Genomic DNA, 12,884 nt, shown 5'->3' with positions numbered 1-12,884 from the left:
CCCTTCTTCAAAAGGCCGCCCACCACCCTGGTCTGACAATCCAGAGGCACTGTCCCCGATGTGGAGGCGTGTCAACCAGAACAGCCCTACAACATCCAGAGCCTTCAGGAACACAGGGCGGATCTCATCCACCCCTGGGGCCTTGCCACCGAGGAGCTTTTTAACCACCTTGGTGACTTCAACCCCAGAGATAGGGGAACACGCCACAGAGTCCCCAGACTCTGCTTCCTCCTGGGAAGGCGTGTCGGTAGAATTGAGTTTTCAAAGTATTTGGGCCATCGACTCACGTTCTGAGATGAGGTCAGCAGCGCCCCATCCCCACTATACACAGTGTTGATGGTGCACTGCTTCCCCCTCCTGAGATGATGGATGGTGGATCAGAAATTCTCGAGATCCCTCATTTAGTGGTAAAGCCTCATTTGTTTTTTTACCAAGTCTCGCAAAGACCAATCATATTAAGATTATGGTCTAAAATCTGGTCTCGTCTAAAAATATATTCTAAAAATAAAATAATTGACGACTGCAGGTTATTTCTAGAATTGTCATTGGTAGAACAAACCGGGGAAGAGGGCTTAAACTCATCACACAGTCCTACCTCAGTAGAAAGCAAAACAGTCTGCAATGCATGAGTGGGTAGTGGATCAGAATGTGTAGTATGTCAATCTAATCTACATTAGTATGTACATTAGTATGACTATGTATGTTGTGAAAGTCCAGCATAGCACTAGTTAGCCTTACCCTTATAGCCTCCACACCTGTTCTAACAGGCTTGCTAATCACCTGTGTCTCAGATTGCTTTCGTGTGAACTGTCATGGAAAGCTCAAATAGTAATCTATGTTTCTAGAAAGCATGATGGCGCATACCCTGTTAGAGTGAAGGCTGTCCGCCCTCATCAAGCCAGGAGTCATCCAGAACAAAGGCCAGTTATCTCAAAACTGCAGTCCTTGTTCGCTACCGAAGCTAGCCACCCACCGGTTAAGCAAGGATAATCTGCTAAACCTCTCATCATTGCCTCTCGAAACCTCTCATTGTTGCCTCTCGCAGGCAAAGGGCCAGAGACAATTACTCGATGCCGACACATCTTTTCAGCGAGATTACAAGTCCTGGCTATGTTCCTCTTTGTAATCCGTGATTACCTTATCCTTGTATCACTGAAGCCGACATGCATCACTATATCCAAGTAGCTAGTGTTGTTAGCCCCATGCTGGTGTTTAGGCCTAATGCGATTCAGCTCTCTAAGGCTAGCTTCAATGTTGGTTGCTCTGGCTCAGGCCCAGTGGCTTGGTTTTTAAGCTTGATGTAACGAGTGATAGAGTTGCCTATGACTAACGGCCAGTAGACTGAGTATAAATGGGACGAGCTAAAGGAGTGAACCTGTTATGCATCTGAATAGGCTCTCCGCGGTTGACTAGCCGATTGGGCTAATGCTAACAGGGCTAGTAGGTTGGCTAAAACATATTAGGTGTGCCGTCACATCTACAGTTACCAAACTATTCTGCTGTAGTTGGCAGAGACGTCCCTCTTGCAGGGAAAGCCTCTCAAGGAGAAGGGTGCAAGTGATGCACGAGCAAGTGATGCACGAGTCTATACTCACATTTATTTGGTCGGAGGCCAAGTTTGTGGCACAGTAAAAGAGCCTGGCAGTGGTGCGACTGAAGCTCGAAAACGAGGCTACTCAGCTCTCGCAAATTTAAAATAGTATTACAAAGTAAAAACGAAGGTAAAAGTAAAACAAAATGTAAGTAGATGAGGGAAAACATTAAGAATTCATTTCTTGGACGCATACAGCTTCACATGACTGGAGCAGTGTCTGGAGGGTTATCTATCTAATTGGCGCAGCGAGGGTGTGCGCTTGGCGGAGTGAGATTTGGGTGTCAGAAAGTCCATCTAAATACCTTACGTCTACTGGGAGCACATCTGAGTTTTGGCACAGGTGATCTTACGCAATTTTGGTGAACTTAATTGGGGCACATGCAGGCAGACAAACGTGAGCTCCGCGGACATGTGTGGTGGCTGACAGACTTATTTCAACAGCAAGCATCCACGGTTTTTCATCATTGTAGAAATCAATTCATCGAATGCATTATTATTACCATCATTATCATATTTTTAAACTCATCCTACATATTGGCCAGCATGCAGGTGTCGGGGGTGGACGAATTATCACTGGAGGGGATATAGATACTGTTTATGAGGTCTGTAGTGTATACGGGTTAAATAAAAATGGAATTCATTTAGGAGAAAAGAATGGGTTGGAAGCGACTCCTGCGTTACTTCCGGTTCAGCGTAATTTTAAATTACACCGTTATAAATGAAGCTATTTTATCTATTAAGATGGACACCGCGTCGCTTTTTATGTGGATAAAATTTAGGAAAAGTGACGAGAAACTTCGTTATCAGTCTCGTCATCTGAAGGTTGCTATACTTTATGAAATTTTGATAAGAGTTCTAGACGGCCAGAGGTTTCTTTCCTCGAACACAAACACACACAACAATGCAGGTAGTGAATTTTATGGAAAAATTAATGATCTAACATGGGGAATCTACAGGGAAACAACACAGAAAAACACAAAACAAACGATGTACAGATGAACATTGGCAAAGGAAACTGACTTGTGATGTGAGATTGGTAGAATGAGCGTATAGTGAATGCATATAGCTGGGGATTCCTGTTCTCGTTAATTTTGCTGGCCAAGTGGCGCGGTACCCAGCAGGGTGCAGACACCTTTGTTGGTGAGATCCCCCGGGCAAACTTGGCATCTTTGGTCTCCGCTTTGATGCTCCGGGTGCTGGTAATTCACTTAGCGTCATGCCAAAGCAAATGTCTGTGTCTTGCTTCTGATGATCATTGCTGGTGAGTCACTTCACGTCTGTATGTGAAGTTGAGTCTCGCCGGAGACTGGGGTGCTGGGTGTCATCTTTCCATGGTGTGTCCGCTAGAGGTCCGTGGACATATTTAAGTCGTCAGTGGTTTTCACCAGTTCATTCTTTGTTTAATAAAGGTACCCGCTAAAGATGAATGCTCCAGTTATGCACGGTTTGCTGCATTCTCTTTCGCATATAGCGATGTCTCCCTGCTAGACTATTGCTCTGCTTTTAACGGGAAATGAGAGACTCTGCTTCAATTGAACAGGATTCAAGTCACCTGTGATGACACCCACACCAGCGCAGATGTTTGTGAACTGACGCCTAAAGACGAGGCTCAAGACCCTCCTTTTCAGTTTATATATATATATATATATATATACCTAATATTTATCTTAGTTATGTTTTATCCTTATTTAGCCTATTTATAATTTTATTTACATATTTAGGATACTCCAGTAGGATATAACACTTTTTACTTATTGGTATGTTTATATTTATGGTTTTGTGTGGTTGTGTGTTGTTGAACTATTAATTGATTATGGTATTGTGGTCTTATTTATTAGTTTATTCAAATAGTAGTATAGTATTTGTTTATTTTAGCCCTTGTATATGTTTTATCCATTAGTTTTATTTTGATTAGCTTTGGCTATGGAGGGTGTCGCTGTGAGTGCGGTCCCATCTCTGGGGCGGAGTCCTTTGTGTGCCTCGAGCACAGTGGCCACTCCACGGTTCTGCCTCTGCAGCTATGTGCTTTTATTGTCTTTTAATACCTGTTTTTTTTGTTTCTTTTTAAGTATGAAAGGTGTTATATAAATAAATGATTGATGTACTGTATTTGTAGGAATTAAAAACTTAATTTCAGTGGAGCGTTGAACCAAATTTCCCTTCAGAATCGTTAAATGAAATGGATTTCAAATAAAATCAAATACTTGTATGGAGCCTAAAGTTTGTGCTTTCTTTTAAAAATCTTCCCGCCCAACTGCAACATCTTTATTACTGTGTGTTATGTTTATTTATATACTTTCCACCGTCTGGAGTTGTTTGAAATCAATCATTTGGATACAGCGGCAAACAAATGAACATTTTCATGTACACAAATTTTTAGAACATCAGGTTTTTATTATGGACATGTTGAAGGTCACGTGTCAGTCAAAATCCATATCAGGCTGACAGTCTTTCCATTCTAAGGGTAGCAGGAAGGTAGAAAATTAAAACAAGATTGAGGACTTCTAATCAAAGTTGCCCATTAACTCACACTTCTAATGAGCTTTTCTTCCGCACAGGGTTTGTCTCGCACGCACGGCCGCCCGCACACACACACACACACACACACACACACACACACACACACAGAAAGAGAGAGAGAGAGAGAGAGAGACACAGTTATACACGATATTGTTTGTGAAGAGAAAATACACAAATTCTAATTATTTTTCTCCTCCTGTTGGTCTGTGTGGATCTTTACAGTCCTGAAACGAAGCAAAAACAAGAAGGGTAAAAATGACCTGATCGGTGCTGAGGAAGGGGAAGATCCATTTGTGGACATCTCCTCTGTTGGTAAACCTGACATCAGATCACCTCTGAACTTCCCATGCTGTCTCCTCAGAGAGCTGACCTTCACAATAAAAGACAACTTAAAAGCCTTTCTTTGACAACAAATGTACCCATGCTGTGTGACTCAGATCTATATTTATTAGGGTTGAGGTGGCATGTCACATCAACACTATAAAACATTGTTAAATATCTCTCTTGCTAAAGCTGTGCGCATCACATAAAGCGCTTCATCACCATCTGGACCTGGAATCACCATTAGGGAAAAGAAGTATAATTAACCTTTCTAATTAGACTGGTTGATTAAAATACAGTTTCAGGAGTACCACCTGCAGCATATTAGAATTTGAATTAGGAAATTAATTGACTTCACGGTAACAAACAAAGAGAACATGTAATCTATTATTTGTGGGTTGCAAACGGGCAGACCCATAACAATTTAAATGATTTTAGAGCTAGCACTATTAAAATGCTTCCTGTAGACAACCACATTTCATGATCATTTTGTTTTGAGTGTATCGGGATATTGCTGCAGGGTGAATATTACAATTTAATCTCTCATCAAACCATGGTCTACTTTGCAGTTGTTCTGCAAAGCTACAAAGTAATTTTTTTAAAACAGCTACCTGCTAGTTAAAATCCAATATTTTATTGTTCAGAAATAGCAGGTCATAACCACCCATATTATGACAAGAGGTATGTTGACCATTGAGGTGCTTTTATATGAAAATAATGATGGATCACTGACCACATAAAGGACAAACAAGGATCATTTTCTGTTCCCGTGATAATTTCTTTAACCATGATGACCAAATAGAATCTAGTCAATATTAAACTCAGCAGAGAACACCGCAATTGTATTTTCTGACTGCGTCACAAAATCCCCCCCAAGCACAATATGAAAAATGGAGAAATATTAGGCATACTCCCAGTGCTTTTTCCTTAGCAGCTTGTGCCAGAGGAGCCCCCAAAGAGAAAGGACAAGGGTAGACAGGGCCATAGACAAAATCAGGAAATTACTGATAACTGACAATAGTTATAAATTTGTAGCACTAATTTGTGCAGTGTCATCGGATGGGCTTCGAGCACCCCGTGTGGATTAGGTATTTGTGCCCCCTAACCTGTAGATCAGTAGTGTGGGTATCTTTCATCAGTCCAGTATTTACATCGTCTGACCCATCATTTTGTAATGTGGAAGTGAGTCAAAACCAGCCAAAGTACAGTATGTGTTTAGTATTAGCTCATTAATTGGTGGCATCACACATCACACGGTACATGCTAGCATAATGCAAAGGTCAGTCTGAGAAGGAAACAAAATACCGAAGACATCATAGACCTCACAGGTGGTTACTATCATGACAGACAAAGCCTTTTAAATTGGTAGGGGAGAAGGGACTGATGTGTTCAGGGAAGCGCGAGCAAAACTGCTCAAACTCTCTAAGTGCTTGTTGTATTTCTGAAATTATATATGTACTGTATATAATGTACATACATAAACATATGCTTCACTTCTACTACGGTATCCTTTTTTTCTCCTTTTGAAATTTTGCATCTCACTTTGTTATCATCTTGCATTGGACTCGAATGTTCTTGCAAACTGCCCTCAAAAACCTTAACAGAAGAACAGCAAATAAGATGAATGGTTCACTGCTGAACACAGTGCTTTGCTTGTGTTATTTATGCAGCAAAAATATAAGCCACTTGCCAACATAGAGGAAACTATACTGTAGGGAATAAACACAATTTACTTCTGGTTCCTTTTGCAGCTCATGTCACTTAGGTAGAATACAAAAGTCGAAATATTCCTTTAACCCTTTCATGTCATTGTGTTTAGCTCCTCCCGGTTCTCCTTTTGGTCGGGCCAGTGTGAAAAGCAGCACTAAGATGGACAGCTCTTCTTACTTTCGTCGTAAGGAGAAGAGGATTCGTTTCTTTATCCGGCGGATGGTAAAAGCACAGAGCTTCTACTGGATCGTTCTGTGTCTGGTGGGCCTGAACACTCTGTGTGTGGCCATAGTCCACTATGATCAACCTGAGTGGCTTACAACAGCCCTATGTAAGTCACACATACAATATGCCTCAAAATGAAAACTATGTACATTTAGCTACTTTTATTTGTTATGTTGTCTATGTTTGTAACAGACACAACAGAATTTGTATTCCTGGGTTTGTTTCTCACGGAGATGACCTTGAAGATGTATGGCCTTGGACCAAGGAATTATTTCCACTCCTCCTTTAATTGCTTTGATTTTGGGGTAAATTGATGCTCTTTTTCTAACACCAGTGCATGATGTTGATAAGGTCGTAAGAGAGAGAGAGAGTTATTCTACAACGATCCACGGGGTGAAATTAAAGAACATTGAACCATGGACCATTTCCCTCTTCTTTAACATCTAGGTTATTGTGGGAAGTATTTTTGAGGTTATCTGGGACATGATCAAACCCGGAGCATCATTTGGTATCAGTGTGCTGAGAGCCCTAAGACTGCTAAGGATCTTCAAAGTCACTAAGTAAGTTTCTCTCTGTAAAGATAATATTATAATAATGTCATCACACTCTCACTACTCTCATTCAAAGTGTTACAATTTGTTACCTAATCTGCATTAAGAATGACTGTGGTGCAATTAGATACCTCAACCAAAGAGAAGTGAAGATTACAAATGTACTGATCCAAAATGATACCGTATAAACCTGGAATCTTTGTACTGATTGGTGATTTAATTTGATGGTTATGTCTCCATCTGTGTTTAGTTTGGGTTTTGATGTCTTGTCTAATACATGTTAGATTTTAGTTTTGTGTGTTTAGACTCCTGAAGTGGTCTGCTGTGGTTATTTATAATACTAAAATCAATATCATCAGGCATACAGCACATCTTTGGCCAGTAAAAACCAAGCAGCTTGTTATGTTTAGAATAGCCTAAGACATTCACAGCAAACGATTCATAGTATACTAATCCTTTGTTCTACCACTTTTGGTCAATTAATCTCTGTTATGATGATATGCTGTTCAGACAGAATATTGGGGTTTTTTTTTACTTTTATTGTCCTTGTTCTATAAATTCTAAGGTACTGGAACTCCCTGAGGAACCTTGTGGTTTCCCTCCTTAATTCCATGAAGTCAATCATCAGTTTGCTTTTCCTCCTTTTCCTGTTCATCGTTGTCTTCGCTCTGCTGGGCATGCAGCTCTTTGGAGGACAGTGAGTAATATTTTTAACCTGTCCCACTCATACAGCCGGACTTTCTTCTCATTTCCATCCGGTACTTGATTTAACACACACACACACACACACGCGCACATACACACACACACACACACACGCGCGCACACACACACACACACACACACACACACGCACACACACACGCGCACACACAGAAAGTGCTTGGCTCCTCTTGATTTCCAATTAGGTCACACTTTGCTCCATGCACAAATACACCCACACAGACCACTGTCACATGTATCCAACAGCTCTTATTCTCCACAATCTATTTCACCACCTGACCCTTCTTCTTGTGTGCCACCAGTGGCCTTGTGTGGCGCTGGTGAAAGACATGTTGGGGCAGCAGGAAGCTGGCAAAGTAACAGCACTGACTGTGGCTCTTTGATATCAATCTCTGCAAGGGTCCCATGCTTTCTAATGATGGGAGCGCTTCATAATCCGTCTGGCATTTAGTCCTGAATAACTCAACTCACATGCTACTCTACTTTCATATTTTTTAACAGTTATAGAATAAATGGCTGATGCTATTGCATCAAGGATGAGTGATTTTACTGGTTCAATTAGAAAGAATGCCTAAAATCTATTTTTTTTTAATTAGAAAACAGGGCTATCTGCGGCTCCTGCAACTATTTACCGTACACTAAGCGTAGTTGCTCAACTAAAGGAGGAAATCTGGATCCCAGATTATGTACTATATACCAATAAATCAGAATTTTAAAAAAGCCCACCAAAGAGTCAAACAACAAATGGATGTTCTCACGACCACAGCAAAAGTATCTTGCGATGCACATCAGCCTCACATTTAAGAGGTTCCCCATTCAAATCCTGGCTCCATCTTTCCTTTGTGGTGTTTGCTTTCCCCCTGCTTGTGTGGGGTTTCTTTGGGTAGATGCATGGTAGGTTAATTATCCATCCATCCATTTTCAATACCGCTTATCCTCATGAGGGTCACGGATGATCTGGAGCCTATTGAAGCTGACTGGGCGAAAGACGGGGTACACCTTGGACTGGTTGGTAAGTTAATTCCATCCATCCATCCATTTTCTCCCGGTTATCCGAGGTCGGGTCGTGGGGGCAGTAGCTTTAGGAGGGACGCGCAGACTTCCCTCTCCCCAGCCACTTCATCCAGCTCTTCCGGGGGGATCCCGAGGCATTCCCAGGCCAGCCGAAGAACGTAGTCTCTCCAGCGTGTCCTGGGTCGTCCCCGGGGTCTCCTCCCGGTGGGACGTGCCTGGAACACCTCACCAGGGAGGCGTCCGGGAGGCATCCGAATCAGATGCCCCAGCCACCTTATCTGGCTCCTCTCGATGTGGAGGAGCAGCGACTCTACTCTGAGATCCTCCCGGATGACCGAGCTTCTCACCCTATCTCTAAGGGAGAGCCCGCACACCCTGTGGAGGAATCTCATTTCGGCCGCTCATATCCGGGATCATCTTCTTTCAGTCACGACCCACAGCTCATGACCGTAGGTGAGTGTAGGAACGTAGATTGACCGGTAAATTGAGAGCTTTGCCTTTCGGCTTAGCTCCTTCTTTACCACAACAGACCGATACAAAGTCCGCATCACTGCAGACACTGCACCAATCCGCCTGTCGATCTCCCGTTCCATTATTCCCTCACTCGTGAACAAGACGCCAAGATACCTGAACTCCTCCACTTGGGGCAGGATCTCATCCCCAACCTGGAGAGGGCACGCCAGCCTTTTTCCGACTGAAGACCAGGTCTCAGATTGGGAGGTGCTGATTCTCTCATCCCAGCCGCTTCACACTCGGCTACAAACTGCTCCAGTGAGAGTTGGAGGTCACGGCTTGATGAAGCCAACATAACCACATCATCTGCAAAAGGCAGAGATGCAATACTGAGGCCACCAAACCGGACCCCCTCTACGCCTCAGCTGTGCCTTGAAATTCTGTCCATAAAAGTTATGAACAGAATCGGTGACAATCACCGGGAACGACGAAAGGACCAAACTCTGACCCCCGGGCCTACAGGGACGGGGTTCGGTACCCCATACTCCCGAAGCACCCTCCACAGGACTCCCCGAGGGACACGGTCGAACACCTTCTCCAAGTCCACAAAACACATGTAGACTGGTTGGGCGAACCTCCATGCACCCTTGAGGACCCTGCCGAGGGTGTAGCGCTGGTCCACTGTTCCACGGCCAGGACGAAAACCACACTGCTCCTCCTGAATCTGAGATTCGACTTCCCGACGGACCCTCCACTCCAGCACCCCTGAATAGACCTTACCAGGGAGGCTGAGGAGTGTGATCCCCCTGTAGTTGGAACACACCCTCCGGTCCCCCTTCTTAAAAAGGGGGATGACCACCCCAGTCTGCCAATCCAGAGGCACTGTCCCCGATGTCCACGCGATGTTGCAGAGTCGTGTCAACCAGGACAGCCCCACAACATCCAGAGCCTTTAGGAACTCCGGGCGAATCTCATCCACCCCCGGAGCCTTGCCACCGAGGAGCTTGTTAATCACATTGGTGACCTCAAACTCAAGAGATAGGAGAGCCCGCCTCAGAGAAACCCACACTCTGTTTCCTCATGGGAAGGTGTGTCGGTGGAATTGAGGAGGTCTTCAAAGTATTCTCCCACCGACTCACAACATCCCGAGTCAAGGTCACCAGCGCCCCATCCCCACTATACACTGTGTTGGTGGTGCACTGCTTTCCTCTCCTGAGACGCCGGATGGTGGACCAGAATTTCCTCGAAGCTGTCCGGAAGTCTTTCTCCATGGTCTCACCGACCTCCTCCCATACCCGAGTTTTTGCTTCAGCAACCACCAAAGCTGCATTCTGCTTGGCCAGCCGGTACCCATCAGGTGCCTCAGGAGTCCCACCGGCCAGTTAATGTTAAGTTAATTGAAAGACTAAATTGTCCATGTTTGTCTACATGTGCTCTGTGATTGGCTTCCAATCAGTCCATGGTGTAACCCACTTCTTGCTCAGACTCAGCTGGGGTAGGCTTCAACTTACCAGAAACCCTAATGAGGACAAAGTGGTGTAGAAAATGGATAGCTTGTTACCTCATCCATCTACCTGAGAAAGTCAAAATATTAGAAAGAGCTCTCTGTACCACTACATTAAAACACTTATGTAAAACCAAAACAAGGTAATTTATTGACAAAATGAATACATATATGATACTGTCAATCAAATATGAACATTAGTATTGTAATTGCACAATTTGGATTCAAATTCATTAGACTGTGAACATCTACCTAATGTTCTATTTCGATTCACATTTGAGCTGTGTTAATTGGTCTTTTCTTACCTTGGCGCAACAGTGTCTTCCACACATTTTCATTGAAGTAACTGTCACAGTCGTCCGTGACGATAGTGCTATGATTTGACTTGTTTTGTCCCAAAGAAACAAGTCGGTTTCTCTAGTTATGTTTTTCCATGAGCTTTGCACATGCAAGGTTCATTGTCACACTTACAGTAATGTTACCATGAAGTTAACTGAAATATCACTTAAGGTTTGAAGCGTTAAAATTGATGAGGGAAGTCTGGCCTCCTTTACACTCCACAAAAAAAAAACACTGTTCCTCCCTTTCGGAGTAATTTGTGGCTGCTGGCATTTAGCTACTTCTATTCATAAACACAGGCATGGTGACCGACTGGTTAGAGCATCTGCCTCACAGTTCTGAGGACCCGGGTTCAATCCCCGGTCCCGGCTGTGTGGAGTTTGCATGTTCTCCCTGTGCCTGCGTGGGTTTTCTCCGGGCACTCCATTTTCCTCCCAGATCCCAAAAACATGCAAGGGAGGTTAATCGACAACTCTAAATTGCCTGTAGGTATGAATGTGAGTGCGAATGGTTGTTTGTTTATATATGTGCCCTGCGACTGGCTGGCAACCAGTTCAGGGTGTACCCCGCCTTCTGCCCGATGATAGCTGGGATAGGCTCCAGCACGCCCGCGACCCTAGTGAGGAGAAGTGGCTCAGAAAATGGATGGATATTCACAAACACCAATTTAATTGAGGTTGTGTAACACAATAATTTAAAATGGTCTTCAAGACAGTTGTCTGGTCACAGTTTCAAAATTATGTTTTGTCATTTGAATATAAAGGACTTGGAATGCTATAAAAAAGAAATAATTGTTTTTCAATCAAAACTTTTACTTACTTAGCTCATACAGCAGTGTAGACCTTTTCAGTATTCATAGCAGGCCTTTCTCAGACCAATTTGCTTTTACTCTAGAACCTCTTGATTAGTTTTTATTTTCATGCGTGGTTATCATCAGTGGCAGACAAATAATTCTTTGTGCCATTAGATTGACCTTTTAGAGAATCAACATAATGCATAATGTATTTTTAAGCAAAGTACTGTAAGTAGGAAACAGACTACAATCAGCAAAGCGTAGGGGCCCACTGCCTTGATAAAAATATTCCATGTTAATTTTATGGTTCATGGTTCATGGTGGATTTAGGTTTCGCTGGCTGGCACAGGTCACCGGGGCCCCCCTCTGGAGCCAGGCCTGGAGGTGGGGCTTGAAGGCGAGCGCTTGGTGGACGGGCCAAGCCCGAAAGGGTAACGTGGGTCCCCCTTCTCATGGGCTCACCACCTGTGGGAGGGGCTATAGGAGTCGGGTGCGGTGTGAGATGGGCGGTGGCCGAAGGCGGGGACCTTGGCGATCTGATCCCCGGCTACAGAAATTGGCTCAAGGGACGTGGAATATCACCTCTCTGGCAGGGAACGAGTTCCGACTAGATTTAGTCGGGCTCGCCTCCACACACGGCTTGGGCGCTGGTACCAGTCCTCTTGCGAGTCTGCCAATCCAGAGGCACTGTCCCCCGATGTCCCCCGCCTCCTACGGAACCTGAGCAAAGTTCTGTCGGAGGTGGGAAGTTGAAACTCGTCCCTTTAGCCAAACTTCTCAAATTCTTATGTTTTTTCATAGTTTCCCCACTTTAATGTTTAAGATCAAACAAATACAACCCAAGTGAACTTAAAATGCTGTTTTTAAATGGTGATTTCGTTTTTTAAAAAAAATAAAGCTATTTCAAGTTACCTGGCTCTGTGTGAAAAAGTAATTAATCCCTCTCCCCCACCCCTTATTAAATCATTAATTAATTGTGGATAATCACAACGTTTGTTGAATTTTCACTGATCACACCCAAGCCTGATTACCTCCAGACCCTGTTCAATCAAGAAATCACTCAAACAGAATCTGTCCCGACAAAATTAAGTCGGACAAAAGAGCTAAAAAAAGAAAAAGAGCAACATACCAACAGTC

The 12,884-nt window shown here is 43.6% G+C and overlaps 1 protein-coding gene across 6 annotated transcripts in view; it reads left to right on the top strand.

Moving 5' to 3' along the window:
• The window catches only part of cacna1bb (calcium channel, voltage-dependent, N type, alpha 1B subunit, b), a 186,498-nt gene that overhangs the window by 104,848 nt on the left and 68,766 nt on the right, over window positions 1–12,884 (top strand). For 4 of the 6 annotated variants that reach the window (XM_061699496.1, XM_061699495.1, XM_061699499.1 and 1 more), the window contains 5 exons: window positions 4,337–4,426; window positions 6,255–6,476; window positions 6,563–6,675; window positions 6,818–6,930; window positions 7,487–7,618. In XM_061699496.1, coding sequence (XP_061555480.1) covers window positions 4,337–4,426; window positions 6,255–6,476; window positions 6,563–6,675; window positions 6,818–6,930; window positions 7,487–7,618 — 670 coding nt within the window. The remainder of the gene's footprint in view (window positions 1–4,336; window positions 4,427–6,254; window positions 6,477–6,562; window positions 6,676–6,817; window positions 6,931–7,486; window positions 7,619–12,884) is intronic. The other 2 variants (XM_061699497.1, XM_061699498.1) reach the window with 2 other exon arrangements.

Source organism: Phycodurus eques, chromosome 15, assembly GCF_024500275.1.
Source record: "Phycodurus eques isolate BA_2022a chromosome 15, UOR_Pequ_1.1, whole genome shotgun sequence".
Classification (NCBI taxonomy): Eukaryota; Metazoa; Chordata; class Actinopteri; order Syngnathiformes; family Syngnathidae; genus Phycodurus; species Phycodurus eques.
Note: the sequence above shows the minus strand (reverse complement) of the source record. Positions and strands in the feature narration are given on the sequence as shown.